The 12,993-nt window shown below is 41.5% G+C and overlaps 6 protein-coding genes across 6 annotated transcripts; all 6 read right to left on the bottom strand.

Annotated features, from left to right (window-relative positions):
- Positions 1 to 13: 13 nt before the first annotated feature.
- On the bottom strand, positions 14 to 962 carry LOC108123055 (amyloid beta A4 precursor protein-binding family B member 1-interacting protein). The gene is made up of 5 exons (XM_017237959.3): positions 791 to 962; positions 684 to 713; positions 432 to 512; positions 291 to 359; positions 14 to 228 (listed from the first exon to the last, which is right to left on the bottom strand). The coding sequence occupies exons 1-5, from the start codon at positions 884 to 886 to the stop codon at positions 133 to 135; spliced, it is 372 nt and encodes a 123-aa protein (XP_017093448.2). The 5' UTR covers positions 887 to 962; the 3' UTR covers positions 14 to 132.
- Positions 963 to 5,800: 4,838 nt separating this feature from the next.
- LOC108123052 (gram-negative bacteria-binding protein 3) lies at positions 5,801 to 6,435 on the bottom strand. Its single transcript, XM_017237955.3, has one exon. The coding sequence runs from the start codon at positions 6,399 to 6,401 to the stop codon at positions 6,030 to 6,032; it is 372 nt and encodes a 123-aa protein (XP_017093444.2). The 5' UTR covers positions 6,402 to 6,435; the 3' UTR covers positions 5,801 to 6,029.
- A 2,590-nt stretch (positions 6,436 to 9,025) lies between these two features.
- On the bottom strand, positions 9,026 to 10,069 carry Cpr57A (Cuticular protein 57A). The gene is made up of 3 exons (XM_017237903.3): positions 9,950 to 10,069; positions 9,522 to 9,878; positions 9,026 to 9,454 (listed from the first exon to the last, which is right to left on the bottom strand). Exons 1-3 carry the CDS (start codon positions 9,968 to 9,970, stop codon positions 9,272 to 9,274), a joined length of 561 nt encoding a protein of 186 aa, XP_017093392.2. The 5' UTR covers positions 9,971 to 10,069; the 3' UTR covers positions 9,026 to 9,271.
- A 157-nt stretch (positions 10,070 to 10,226) lies between these two features.
- On the bottom strand, positions 10,227 to 11,186 carry LOC108122973 (trypsin 3A1). The gene has a single exon (XM_017237856.3). The coding sequence runs from the start codon at positions 11,184 to 11,186 to the stop codon at positions 10,383 to 10,385; it is 804 nt and encodes a 267-aa protein (XP_017093345.2). The 3' UTR covers positions 10,227 to 10,382.
- Positions 11,187 to 11,441: 255 nt separating this feature from the next.
- BORCS7 (BLOC-1 related complex subunit 7) lies at positions 11,442 to 12,009 on the bottom strand. Its single transcript, XM_017237857.3, has 3 exons — positions 11,787 to 12,009; positions 11,681 to 11,724; positions 11,442 to 11,621 (listed from the first exon to the last, which is right to left on the bottom strand). The coding sequence occupies exons 1-3, from the start codon at positions 11,878 to 11,880 to the stop codon at positions 11,442 to 11,444; spliced, it is 318 nt and encodes a 105-aa protein (XP_017093346.1). The 5' UTR covers positions 11,881 to 12,009.
- Positions 12,010 to 12,285: 276 nt separating this feature from the next.
- On the bottom strand, positions 12,286 to 12,729 carry LOC108123067 (lysozyme P). The gene has a single exon (XM_017237972.2). The coding sequence runs from the start codon at positions 12,727 to 12,729 to the stop codon at positions 12,286 to 12,288; it is 444 nt and encodes a 147-aa protein (XP_017093461.1).
- Between the last annotated feature and the right edge of the window lie 264 nt (positions 12,730 to 12,993).

The following is a 12,993-nucleotide window of genomic DNA, read 5'->3' as shown; positions in this document are numbered from 1 at the left end:
TGAAACAGATTGGTTTTGGAATTTTTTGGAATGCTTGAAACGAGTTTTATTACACGATTATATTTTAGCTTCGATGTGGTTCCCATTTACATGCACAAACGCCCAACTTCATGATATATATTTAGATTTTCTTTATAGGAGGAACTGAGGGGGTGGTGGCATGCCATCGGGTGGTGGCGGCATACCGTCAGGTGGTGGAGGCATACCGGGTGGAGCCTGACGACGTGGCTGAGGATGGAAATCAGGATTGTGAAACGTCAAAGATCACTTTGGTTTATATATTATTTTACCCTGAATTGCGGTGGTGGTGGTGGATTCTCATTGGCCACCAGGATCTCTTCCAAAGCATCACGACGGGACTTAGAAAAAAATATATTATTAAAATAACAATCGATGGTTCAATATACTAACTAAAGTCTACTATTTCTTACTCGAATCTTGGGTGGTGGCGGCGGTTCGTTGGCCACCAAACCTTCATGAAGACGATTTATTCCGGGGACATGGCGCCGCGCCTAAAAGTAGGCATCGAACAAAACGTTGTATTAACAAGGCTAAACTGTAAACACGACGCCTCCTTAGAATCAAGTTGGAGCATTTGTTCCGGCGCCTTTTCGATTTTTAGGATTTAAGGGCCAAAAAGTCTTAGGATTCATTGGCCACCACTAAACCCACTAGAAACTTACCCGCTGGAACAGGCCGACGAACTTGGGCTCCTGGTTGGAAAGGGGAGGAGAGAAGAGACACCCTTTAAAACCTCCTTGATAAGTCACAACTAACCGCCGGAACTCACCTCCAATCCGTTTGTGGTGCCCCCGCCACGTCCATCAACCCCGAATAGGGTCAGAGCCACAACGTAAATAACCAAAACAAGGCAAAATAGCTTCATTTCCGAGCTGTCACGTTCCTCAGGCTCACTAAAATGGTGAAAATGCCCCGGACAATTCGTCTGATGTTTGCTGTTTTAGCTTGGCATCATCGGCCAGTAACTCCTTTATATACCCATTGATATTGCTCTGGGGGGGATTACGTTTAATTGGCTTGTTGGGGGCGTTTTCCGGAATCTTGTAAATTCGGGACCGATACACGACAAGTGATAAACAAAAACATGTTAATTGCATATTAAATAATGACTTTTCCAGATCATCCATAGAGATAGGGCGGCAACTGAAGGTAGTGAGAAACTGTGACATGATCCGGTGATTTTAACAAGATCGGAAATAGATGCGAAAAACTAACACTACAATTTATTTGTTTTTAGTTTTTAAGTGAGAGCTTATCAAGAAGGTAATTTTTATATAATAATTGAGTTTTTTTTATTTAAAATTTTCCACAGTGCAATAATTTGATCAGAACATTGCAATATCACGACGAAGGTGTCAAAGGAAGAAAGTATACTTAAGCCACAGCAAATTCGTATTAAATCTGCAATCTCCGTGTCCCGTTTTGGCACCTAGTCTGCATCTGTCACTCACCCCCGAAACCCCTGGGCAACCCCTACAAAAGACAAATGATTCTCCGTTGTCACGGTTATTTTATTTTACTTTATTTTTATTTTATTTTCTTTTTTTTTTCATTATTTCCGCTTGTAAACGCCACAATGCTTCCACGTTTGCTAAGTCCTGCATAATTTTGAATTATAACGCGCTTTGATGTCGCCGCGAGTGAAAAGTGCGAAGTCTAGAAGAGAGGACTGAAGAAAGGATGTAGCAGCAGGATGGGGCGAGCCAAAAGGATCGTTCTCAAGTCAAATAGAAGTGCAGGCGACAACGGTGGAGGTGGAGGCTACAGGGCTGTAGAAGGCGGTGCCAGGACATAAAAGAAAAGTACAAAAATAAATAAGCGCACTTTTTTCTCATTTCCGTTGCTTACTTTGACGTGTTTAGTTTTTGATGTGCACACACTGGCACGAGTGCGACAAGAAGGTATAGCTATGTGTATAAAGGGTGCGGTAGCAAAAGCTAGGCGAGGGTGTCAAGGCGAATGATTAAATTCGCCCGGCAACATGGACAGAGTTGAGCCCCTGCTTCAATTCTTCTTGCCGTCTGTCTCATTCTATCTAACTCATTTTGGGCGACCCCCTGACTGTGTCGCTGTCTCTGTCGCCGGCGCTTCCTCTCTTTGTCTGTGTGGAAACTTTTCTCATTAGAAAACTTTTACTATTTCCGCTACTCAACGCCAAACGCAAACAACAAACGACAAAAATACGAAATACATAAAAAAAAAGTTCCACGCTCGAAAACCCGAAATGCGTAAATGTGTTGTAAATAAAATGTTTAATGCGCCTAAAGCACCTAAATTTCTTATTTTTGACAAGTGTCATTGAAATTCAAGCTAGTCCTTGAAAGTGCATCTAAAAATTTAAGTTGTATCATTCCAACTAGGTGACGAACCGCCTGCCTCAGTCTGTTACTTCCAAAAACCTTGATATTAAAATTGTTTATGGTTTTTCTTAAATAATGCCCTTAATCTGCAAATGTAAAAATATGATTTCCATTCACTTGTATTGCCTTTATGCCATGTATACCTACATTATTCATTGAAAACTATTCAAAAATATCAGTAAAAACGAGAAACACTGGCGCCTAAAATTTCTCTTTATTCAATTTGCAAAACGAAGCTGAAAATGCTGCTTGAAAATCAATAAATCAGTTCGCTCGGCAGCTTACCTCAGTTTCAATTCAATCAGATTTTGTTATTTGATTTTACCTTTACTTCTCCCGTTCACCGTTCCGTCCGGCTGTTCTTCGTTCTTCCGGTTTCCTGTGCTTGCAGCGCATTTCCTTCAAGTACTTCGCATTTGCTCTAATTTGATTTTGAGCGGCAGCTTCTTGTGCGATTGCCACTGCCAGGCTGTCATCTGTCATCGCGAATTTGAAAGACTCGCCCGTTTTAAGTTGCGAATATTGATTGAGAATTGCTTCTACTTTTTAAATTAAATAATAAAAAAATCATTTTTTTTTAGATGTACATAGTCCATAAAGAAACTATCCCTTAAACTGTCATTTAATATTAAAAGAAAAAGTAGGTTATCCCACCAACACAAAATATATTGATGCCATTTCAATGCAATTTACCATCCTCCCCGTTTAATAGCATTAATGGGAAAATGAAAAATTCAATTACCAGGCTGGCCATTAGTAGCCCATAGATTTGAAGCCGACATTTAATGCGCCATAAGTAGCTAGTGAAATTAATGCCCGACTGCCCCAATTGACAAAGTGCCCGATCCCAGGCCCATACCGAGTCCCAGGCTCAGGCTATTGCGCTAATGCAAAACATAAACCAGTCCGCCTGGGGGCAACGGGGCTACCAGTCCCGGTGAAATGTGTTTTAGTTGTCGATGCATATTCGCCAGATACAGATACCCTCACCCAGTAATAAGTTCAATAGCGCCCGTTCAGCTGCCGGGAACGGGATATGCTGCTGCATCACGTTGCCGGCAAACGAGGGCATCACGAACCGGATAATGATCAACGAACTGTATACGTTTCCGCAATCGTAGTCAAATCGACAAACATACACATAGAATGCAGCGGCTGGCTCAACAGCTTCTGCTCCTTGAAGCTCCTTGCTTCGTCTCCTTCCGTTCTGTCCCTCCCTCCAACCTCCTCCCACTCTAGCTCCTTGCCGCTGTCATTGGGGACTACTCTGCATCGGAATGGCATCGAAGGCCGAGGTGCTTTGGAGATGTAGCCCAAGAAGCTTATGCCGCTTCGCAGGGCAACGCCAGTGCCAACAACTACACTGAGCAGAAAATATAAATTAAGAAACTGGCTTAAACTAGTTCTAGTTTTAAAAGTTTATTAAAATTTTGTAGGTATTTTTTAAACTAAACATTTTAAACTTCATTTTTGGGTACCTCTGAAAAAATTACGTATACGACACGTATGCCAAAAAATATGGCTGGTCATGCTAAGCTTTATTGTTAAAATCTTAATTATGAATAAATAATCCCCAGTCCTAGACCCTATTCATGTACTTTATAAATCGGTAAAAATCTTTATACGATGAGGCAACACTGCGTATGAGTGATCACCAGCCCTTTTCCCATCTGCAATGAAAAGTAACCTAAGAAACTCAATTGTGGCTGATTTTTTTTTTCTGTGAAAAAAATAAATGGAACCTCCTTGGGAGGTAAGCCCATTCCCCCTCTGGAATATTTTGCATTATTGATAAACTGCTTTCTCGTAGTCGTCATCGTTGTCGCTGTTGGTGCAAGAAATAAACCAGCGGCGAGGAATATTTATGACACCGCCATGCCCCAGCAAACACTGTAAAAAAAAAAAAACAGTACATGCATAAGTATTGGCAGCCAACGAAGCGGACAGACAGCCCGGCACGCCCCAAAGCTTGAGACGTGTCGAGCATTAAGCGCCGGAACGTGTGTAACAGGCTTCCTTAGGGACGAGGATCTCCTGTACCTAGGAGCTAGGTGCATAATAATGGAGCAGTCATGGCCACCAGATGGCGACACATTCGCAAAACTTTTGATGGCAGAAGAATGACCCCAGAAGAATGACCAATTGGCCAATATATTTCAATAATTAGTTCTAGAAGGTAATGTTTTAAATCCTTGTAATCCTTGTAATGTAATTTAATAATTTTCAACCAAATATCTTACTTTCTGTAAGCTTCTGAAAAAGAAACCAAAATTAAAGCCTGGAAGAATTGGAAAAGGCGCCAATGGAGCGTTTAACGGTGTCTACGCAATGCTCAGGGAGTCAGAACAGTGGGGTCATTGGGGAGGTAGGCAGCCGAGGCATGAACGGGTGCCGGAAAGTGGCTGCAGCTGCTCAAAAAGCATTTGCCAGACCAATTTAGCGTGGCTCCCAAAACTCTCAACTCGGCGCACAGTGAGTGCAAAAAATGTGTGCTCGTTGCGTTGTAATTGCATTTGCTTTTGCTTTGTTGTTACTTACAAAAAAAAAAAAAAAAAGAGTACCGCTCAGAGCCGGAAGGTGCGGGTGAAGAGAGAGAAAGTGCAGGAGCGAGAAAAAGTTAACGAACGGGCACAAAGAGCTGGTGGCCAGGAGAGTAGAAAGCTCCACGACAATGGACGACACATAATACACATGAAAAAATAATGTCAATAGTTATAAATATAAAATTGTATAATTAAACTTTAAGCTATTATTACCATGATCTTAAATCTATACTAGATTAAATTAAATTTTTTATACATTAAAAATAAAGTTATATTTTTCTCCATACTTCAATACGACAAAAATTAGGGTTAGAGGTAGGGGGAGTTGGAACAGAATGGGCGTGGTCATGGGCAGTGCGTCTCTGTCTGGTAACGCACACATCACGTAGCAAAGTTGCCGCAACTAAAACTTCATCAATTTGCCTTGTGAATCCTTGGCAACTTTTTGCCCCGATGTCTGGGTGTGGATGTGGTATGTGGGCTGGAGAGGTGGGGTTCTGAAAGTGCGTACATATGCACATCCAATATGTACATACATAGTATGTAGCTACGTGCATCACGACCAGTGCATAAAGCAAATTATATCGGTTTGTTTGAGAGAGCGAGCTTCATTTTACGCAATTTTCAGACCATCGCATTGCAGGACCTGCGCTCCATTTGGCCATTAATGCCTCGCGTTTTATTTATGATTAATTACAGCGTTTAAAAGTGCATAAATTTGCATTGGATAAAAGTGTTTTTACTAACGAAAATAATTAAATACGTCACGGCCGCAATGGAATCCGGTGGAGGACCCGCCATAAGAGTGCATAAAATATGAATTTGCATTAAAGTATTTTTTTTCCTTTGATTTAAATATCAATTGACTGTTAAATATTTGTTTACATATTTCTACATATTTTTATTTCCAGTCGACGAAAAAAGAAGTCTTCATTTTTAATTAGATTGTATATAATTGATTAAAATGATCCACATCATGGGATCAATAACACTTTGCCAGAGAACCTTCTCATTCGCGTGCTCAAAAATGTAAACAATGACTCATTTTTTGTTTTCTTATTTTTAATTTATTATCTCGATTTTAAATAATATTTTTTAAAGAGTCCTATGTCTTCTGATCATAGCCATTTACCACATATGCCCCATCGTCCTGCCGATAACCAAGTCCATTGTATACCACATACGTCCAAAAGTACAAAGTGTCGCCCAAGTTCAGCTTCGTTTCACGATCCCGAAATATCCAGCGTCCCTGCTTGGCTTTGGGGATGTCGCGGGCCCATCGTCCCGCCTCCAGTCCGTCAAACTCCTCGTTCACCTTGCCGTGGAAGGCAAACAACGAAATGCCAGGCTCATCCGGTATGGAGACCTCGAATCCCTTGGGATAGAACACGCGCACCCGTGCCTCAGGTGCCTCGTAGGCGTGGCCGCAACAAATCGCCACCGCCAAGACCAGAAGGCACAGCGGAAGTAGAGCCATCACAAAACGGAAGAGAACGTGTTGCGGAATCGGTGGCTCGCACGAAACTGAATCCAAGACAGCGGAGCAAATCTGTTTCTTTGTGTAGCAAGAGCTCAGCTTGCTTATCAAAATATATTAAAAATAAACCAGAGAGCGGCAGTTTATTATATTATATGATGTACTGTATATGGTACAAGGGACAAGGGGGCGTCCCTTGACCGACGCTAAAATATATTCAAATTTAAAATTTAATAAAATTCTTAAAATTCTTATTTTTTACCATACATTTTGTCTCAGGATTTTGATGCAGAATGGTGGTAAATCGAGCCAGAAATCGTTTAAGGTACTCCGCTTGAGAATCGGATGAGAATTGGGGAAGATATAGCCATCACCCTGGGCCCTATAGGGAAAAACCCCATTTTCAAGGGATCCCATCAGGAAAAATGGACAAAAAATTGAAAAAATATTTTGTCTCAGGATTTTGATGCAGAATGGTGGCGAATCGATCTAGAAATCGTTTAAGGTACTCCGCTTGAGAATCGGATGAGAATTGGGGAAGATATAGCCATCACCGTGGGCCCTATAGGGAAAAACCCCATTTCCAAGGGATCCCATCAGGAAAAATGGACAAAAAATCTAAAAAATATTTTCTTTCAGGATTTTGATGCAGAATGGTGGCGAATCGATCCAGAAATCGTTTAAGGTGCTCCGCTTGAGAATCGGATGAGAATTGGGGAAGATATAGCCATCGCCGTGGGCCCTATAGGGAAAAACACCATTTCCAAGGGATCCCATCAGGAAAAATGGACAAAAAATTGAAAAAATATTTTGTCTCAGGATTTTGATGCAGAATGGTGCAGAATCGATATAGAAATCGTTTAAGGTACTCCGCTTGAGAATCGGATGAGAATTGGGGAAGATATAGCCATCACCGTGGGCCCTATAGGGAAAAACCCCATTTTCTAGGGGTCCCATCAGGAAAAATGGACAAAAAATTTAAAAAATATTTTGTCTCAGGATTTTGATGCAGAATGGTGGCCAATCGATCCAGAAATCGTTTAAGGTACTCCGCTTGAGAATCGAATGAGAATTGGGGAAGATATACCCATCACCGTGGGCCCTATAGGGAAAAACCCCCTTTTCTAGGGGTCCCATCAGGAAAAATGGACAAAAAATTGAAAAAATATTTTGTCTCAGGATTTTGATGCAGAATGGTGCAGAATCGATATAGAAATCGTTTAAGGTACTCCGCTTGAGAATCGGATGAGAATTGGGGAAGATATAGCCATCACCGTGGGCCCTATAGGGAAAAACCCCATTTTCTAGGGGTCCCATCAGGAAAAATGGACAAAAAATTGAAAAAATATTTTGTCTCAGGATTTTGATGCAGAATGGTGCAGAATCGATATAGAAATCGTTTAAGGTACTCCGCTTGAGAATCGGATGAGAATTGGGACGATATACCCATCACCGTGGGCCCTATAGGGAAAAACACCATTTCCAAGGGATCCCATCACGAAAAATGGACAAAAAATCTAAAAAATATTTTGTCTCAGGATTTTGATGCAGAATGGTGGCGAATCGATCTAGAAATCGTTTAAGGTACTCCGCTTGAGAATCGGATGAGAATTGGGGAAGATATACCCATCACCGTGGGCCCTATAGAGAAAAACACCATTTCCAAGGGATCCCATCACGAAAAATGGACAAAAAATCTAAAAAATATTTTGTCTCAGGATTTTGATGCAGAATGGTGGCGAATCGATCTAGAAATCGATTAAGGTACTCCGCTTGAGAATTGGGGAAGATATACCCATCACCGTGGGCCCTATAGGGAAAAACCCCCTTTTCTAGGGGTCCCATCAGGAAAAATGGACAAAAAATTGAAAAAATATTTTGTCTCAAGATTTTGATGCAGAATGGTGCAGAATTGATCTAGAAATCGTTAAAGATACTCCGCTTGAGAATCGGATGAGAATTGGAGAAGATATAGCCATCGCCGTGGGCCATATAAGGGAAAACCTAATTTATATGGATCCCATCACGAAAAATGGACAAAAAATCTATCTAGAAATAGTTTATGGTGTTCCGCTTGATTCAGTTAAACATTTAATTAAAATAAGCAATACTATTTTTCTTCACTGGATTCTGATCTTAGTAATTGCTCCATTCTGTAGCAGTAAAATATTCCAAAGCCATACTCGCAAACGTCTTTCTCATTTCTATACTCATAATGACATCTTACGAGTGTAGATGATATTTCGTACTCGTCGATTATACCTGCATCCAAGTATTTATCCAGATTAATTTCTCCGTTATAATTTAACAACATATAGTAAAAAAGGACGCAAGCCACGCGACATTTATGGGTTCTATTAACACTAGACACCAGTAAGTTTGCCGGCCAATTTTCCATAATTTCGTTGGCTTCATTTTCCGTGAATCCAAAATGGTTTTCACAAGGATCATCAAAATACGCTTTAACCTAATAAATGTTTTTAATAAAAATATAGTTGTATAATTTCTTGAATCAAACTTACTAGGTTAGTCCCATGAATAAGGCAAACAAATGAAATGTAAAGTATTACCAACATTTTAAAGACCTTCAAACAAATGAATTTTTTAATGAAAAAAGCTCATACTTATAGCTCAGCAGACTATTTATTTAATATCAAAATAAACAATTGATTAAATAAAGCAATTAAATATGGAAGCATGCAATCAAAAACAATAAGCTGTACCAATTATAGATTTGAAACACAACCTGATTTAGAGCTTAACGTGATGACAAATTGGCTATTTAATATTATTAATGAGTCTGCTAGAAAAAACCAATACATTTTTCTAGAATTTGGGTTTTATTTCCATTTAATCGGTTTGTGTTACAGTTATGGGTGATACTGTCCATCGTCTATGTCACTGTGCTCCGACTGAGCAGCCAGTGCCAGACGCTGAGCCTCCTGTTGGCGTCCAATGGCCGCGTGCTCCGCAGCGATCCGCTCGAAAGCACTCAGGTGCTTCTGGGTAGCATGAGCCACTGCAGCACTGGTGTGTGGAGCATTGGCAAGCGCCTATAGATAGAGAGAAAACAATGAAATACAAGCTATATATTTGAATGCGAAAATAAGCAATGCATACCACATGGCCAGGTGTCTGATTCGCGTGCTCTTGGGCAATGCGATTGTAGGCTTCGAAATGCCTCTTCTTGGCCGCTTGGACGGCGGCACTGTCCTCCAGTTTGTGGCTGAGCTGAGGGTGGAAGCCGTGCTCATCGGCCACATACTGAACTGTGCGCACCTGGTTCTTGGGATCCACATAGGAGAAGGCACCACGGATCACACCCGATCCATCAGACACTTCGGTGTGCTGGCGATCCACATGGCCGGGAGCCCGACCTGCCTGGTAGCTGAACACATAAGGACTGGCTGGAACTTTCGGTTCGGGGGTGACCAGATGGGAGACGTCCGCCCTGGTAGCGGCCACCAAACAAATGACCTTGAAGCGCGATCAGGAAGATAGGTAGTTGAGTAATCGCCACTACAGCAATGAGGCAACAGTTAGCTTACCAAAACTATCAACTGCTTCATGGTTAAGTTATATTGCCTTTCGAGTCTAGCTGCGATTGGTAACTGACAGCGACTTGGCCAACAGTTTGTCGTATTCACAGTTCGTGAGAGCCAAAAACTGGTCTTTTGGTTGCCGAGATGCGCATTTTATAAGCGACTAGCTTCGGCTGTGCCAGCGACGATCCCCAAACTTGTTTTTACATTTTTGCATTCATAAACAAGGTAATTTGACATTAAATCTGAATTAACAAACTGTTTTTCAATAATAAGCATTTTATGTTTTAATCTGAGTCATCTGGTCTTGAGAATCAGCAACTTGATTATTGAGAAAGTTCATTTACAGAGGAGAAAAAGCTTAAACTTAGGACTTATTTGAATAGGAACTAGGTATTAACTTAAGTATAATTCCTTCTTTGGGTTATAGATTTGAAAATTAAGCTAGCTCATTCATAGTCTCAGCTATCCAATCACCATATTCGGAGACTTTGGTATAAACTCCAGGAAATACGGCGTTGGCGCAGCCGAATCCCCAGGACACAATTCCAAAGATTTTCATGCGGCCGTCGGTGGAGGTAACCAGTGGACCCCCGGAATCTCCTTGACAACTATCCCTGCCACCATTCTGAGTTCCTGCACAGAACATTGTGCTGGTTACGGTGCCAGCTCCAAAGTAGTTCCGGGCGCACTGATCCTGATCCCTGCGCTGCACAACTGTGTAACGCAAACGTTTCTCCGGCTGCATCTGCGAAATGCCCAGAGTTCCCCAGCCGCTGACAAAGAGCTGTGCCGCTGGCTGTATTTTATCTTCTTTGGTGACCAACGATATGGGCTGAATATCCCGACTATAGACAAGCGGTTGTTGCAACTGGATCATAGCAATATCGTTGTTCATTCGCGTGGGCTCGTGGAATTTTGGATGCGGAATGATGCGACGAACCCGTACATAGCTTCCACCACTGGCCCACTCGCTAGTACCTGCTCTGATAGCATAATACTGCGGTTTTGTGTATTCAAGCACACAGTGGGCAGCAGTGAGGATAATGGTGGGTGCCAGGATAGCTCCGCCGCAGGCGTGGCGGGTGCCCAACTGAAGCGAAACCTGGTGCGGAAAGTAGCTAATGTGCGTTTCCCAGCCGCCGACAATGCGACCATCCTTTCCTCCGTCCGTAATGTTCTGGCCTCCAGACGTGCAAACCATAAATAGGACGACACCCAGTCCGAATTCCAAGCTGAGCATGTTGAATTTACTGATTGACTGAGGAGGGATCTACTGAGGCCCCCTTTTTATGCAGAAATCCACATAAGGGCTTATCTTATCAAGAGACACAACTCTTTTGGTGGCCTTAAGCTGACCCTCGCACTATTTGGTGTATTCTTGACCTTGTCCGAGGCTATCTTTAGAATTTATAGATATATATAGATGGCTTTGGATTAACTAAAACGGAGGAAGAGTACGGAGGTGATGCTATTGTCGGGGCTTTTGCTCTTCCAATCATCTTTCCATGGCTGTGACCTGCTCCTTGAGGTAGTCCAAATGGTTGACACTATCGTGCATCACTTCGTACTGGTAATTCACGTGCTGAAGGATTAAATTCATCTTTTGCAAGTTCTGGTGACTATAATCCGATACGACATCCACTTGGGTGAAGTTTTTTAGAGTTTGGTGCATTATCTACGGAAAAATTACTCCTATAATTGGGATTTATACAGCAATAATTTCATATAACTCACCTCGTTGGTCTTGGAACCCCTGACAACTTGTCTAGCCACAGAGCCTAAAATATGTCCCCAGAAAGTCTTAGAAAAATAATCAATTTTCCATATTTGGCTTACTCACCCAAATTATTTACATTTACACCCACTCGAGCGCATAAGCGCTTCTTCGAATCATCAAAAAGGTGACGGGCACTTGAACTGGAAGCTGAGGCCATTTTTTAATCTTTTTACCTTGACTTTGGCTTTTTAACAAGCAATAAACTTTGGGTAAGACGAATAGTCTTTGTAAACAATCTTGGTAATATCCGCGAAACAACAAAGCGAAACAGTGTTGCCAGAAAACGGGTGTGTTTTCCTGATGGTGCTGCCAGATAACTTTCAATGCTGCCATATTTTTCAGCTAACAAAGAACGGCTATTTTTGGCTAATGGCCACACTTGGTCGCTTTCAAAAAACCCCAAAAGCCAAAACCGCCAAAAATTTTAAAAAACGTATATTTTTTTACTTCGAAGAAACAATCCAAAGATACAATTATATAGACCATATTTGGTGTCGGTTATTATTATATAATATATTATAATCCTTTATTTTTTGTACTTCTTACAAGTTTAGTAATAAGCTTAGCCTGAATTTCTGTATCGCCTCTTGAAGCAATGACTGACTCTTGGCTTAATGCCCTGGCAGCGGTTGTTCCAGGCCACCCAGGCGGAAAATCCTTGCTGTTTTCTTATATATTTCGCACACGCTATTGAGTACCGGATATCATCGCTAATGAGCAGCCGGCAGGGCAGACGGCAGAGATCCGTAGAAGGACGTCCATCTGCTGGTTTGCACCAATAACGATCATTTATTTGGAATAGTCCCCAATCCACAGAACCGTCGACGTTTGAGGGATTAATGGCCTTTGAATTAAAGGAACTTTCGCCCTCCACTAGGCACATCCAGTCAGGCAGCTCATTGTAGGGCACTCCGTATCGATAAAGCTGCCTCATCAGACTGCATCTGCCCACCTGGCGGCCACTGGTCAAGGGCAGGATTAAAAGCAACAGCCCAACCGGCCACATCTTTGAAAACTAAACGATGCTCTAATTGGGAATCGTGGCTTTTATAGTCGCCCAATATTTAGACCGGGCCAATCTAATTCTTTACAAGCACTCAATTGGACAGCTTTGAAGTGTGGCCTACACTTGAGCATAAATTATAAAGACTAGACAACAAAGTTCAACAAAGTAATAGTCACTGAAAAATTAATTTTTAAGTTGGTCAAGAAACTAAATAATATAAACAAAAATATTTTATTGAAATTAAAACAATTAACAATAAAATAA

Source organism: Drosophila bipectinata, chromosome 2R (assembly GCF_030179905.1).
Source record: "Drosophila bipectinata strain 14024-0381.07 chromosome 2R, DbipHiC1v2, whole genome shotgun sequence".
Classification (NCBI taxonomy): domain Eukaryota; kingdom Metazoa; phylum Arthropoda; class Insecta; order Diptera; family Drosophilidae; genus Drosophila; species Drosophila bipectinata.
This window is presented reverse-complemented; position numbering and strand designations above follow the sequence as displayed.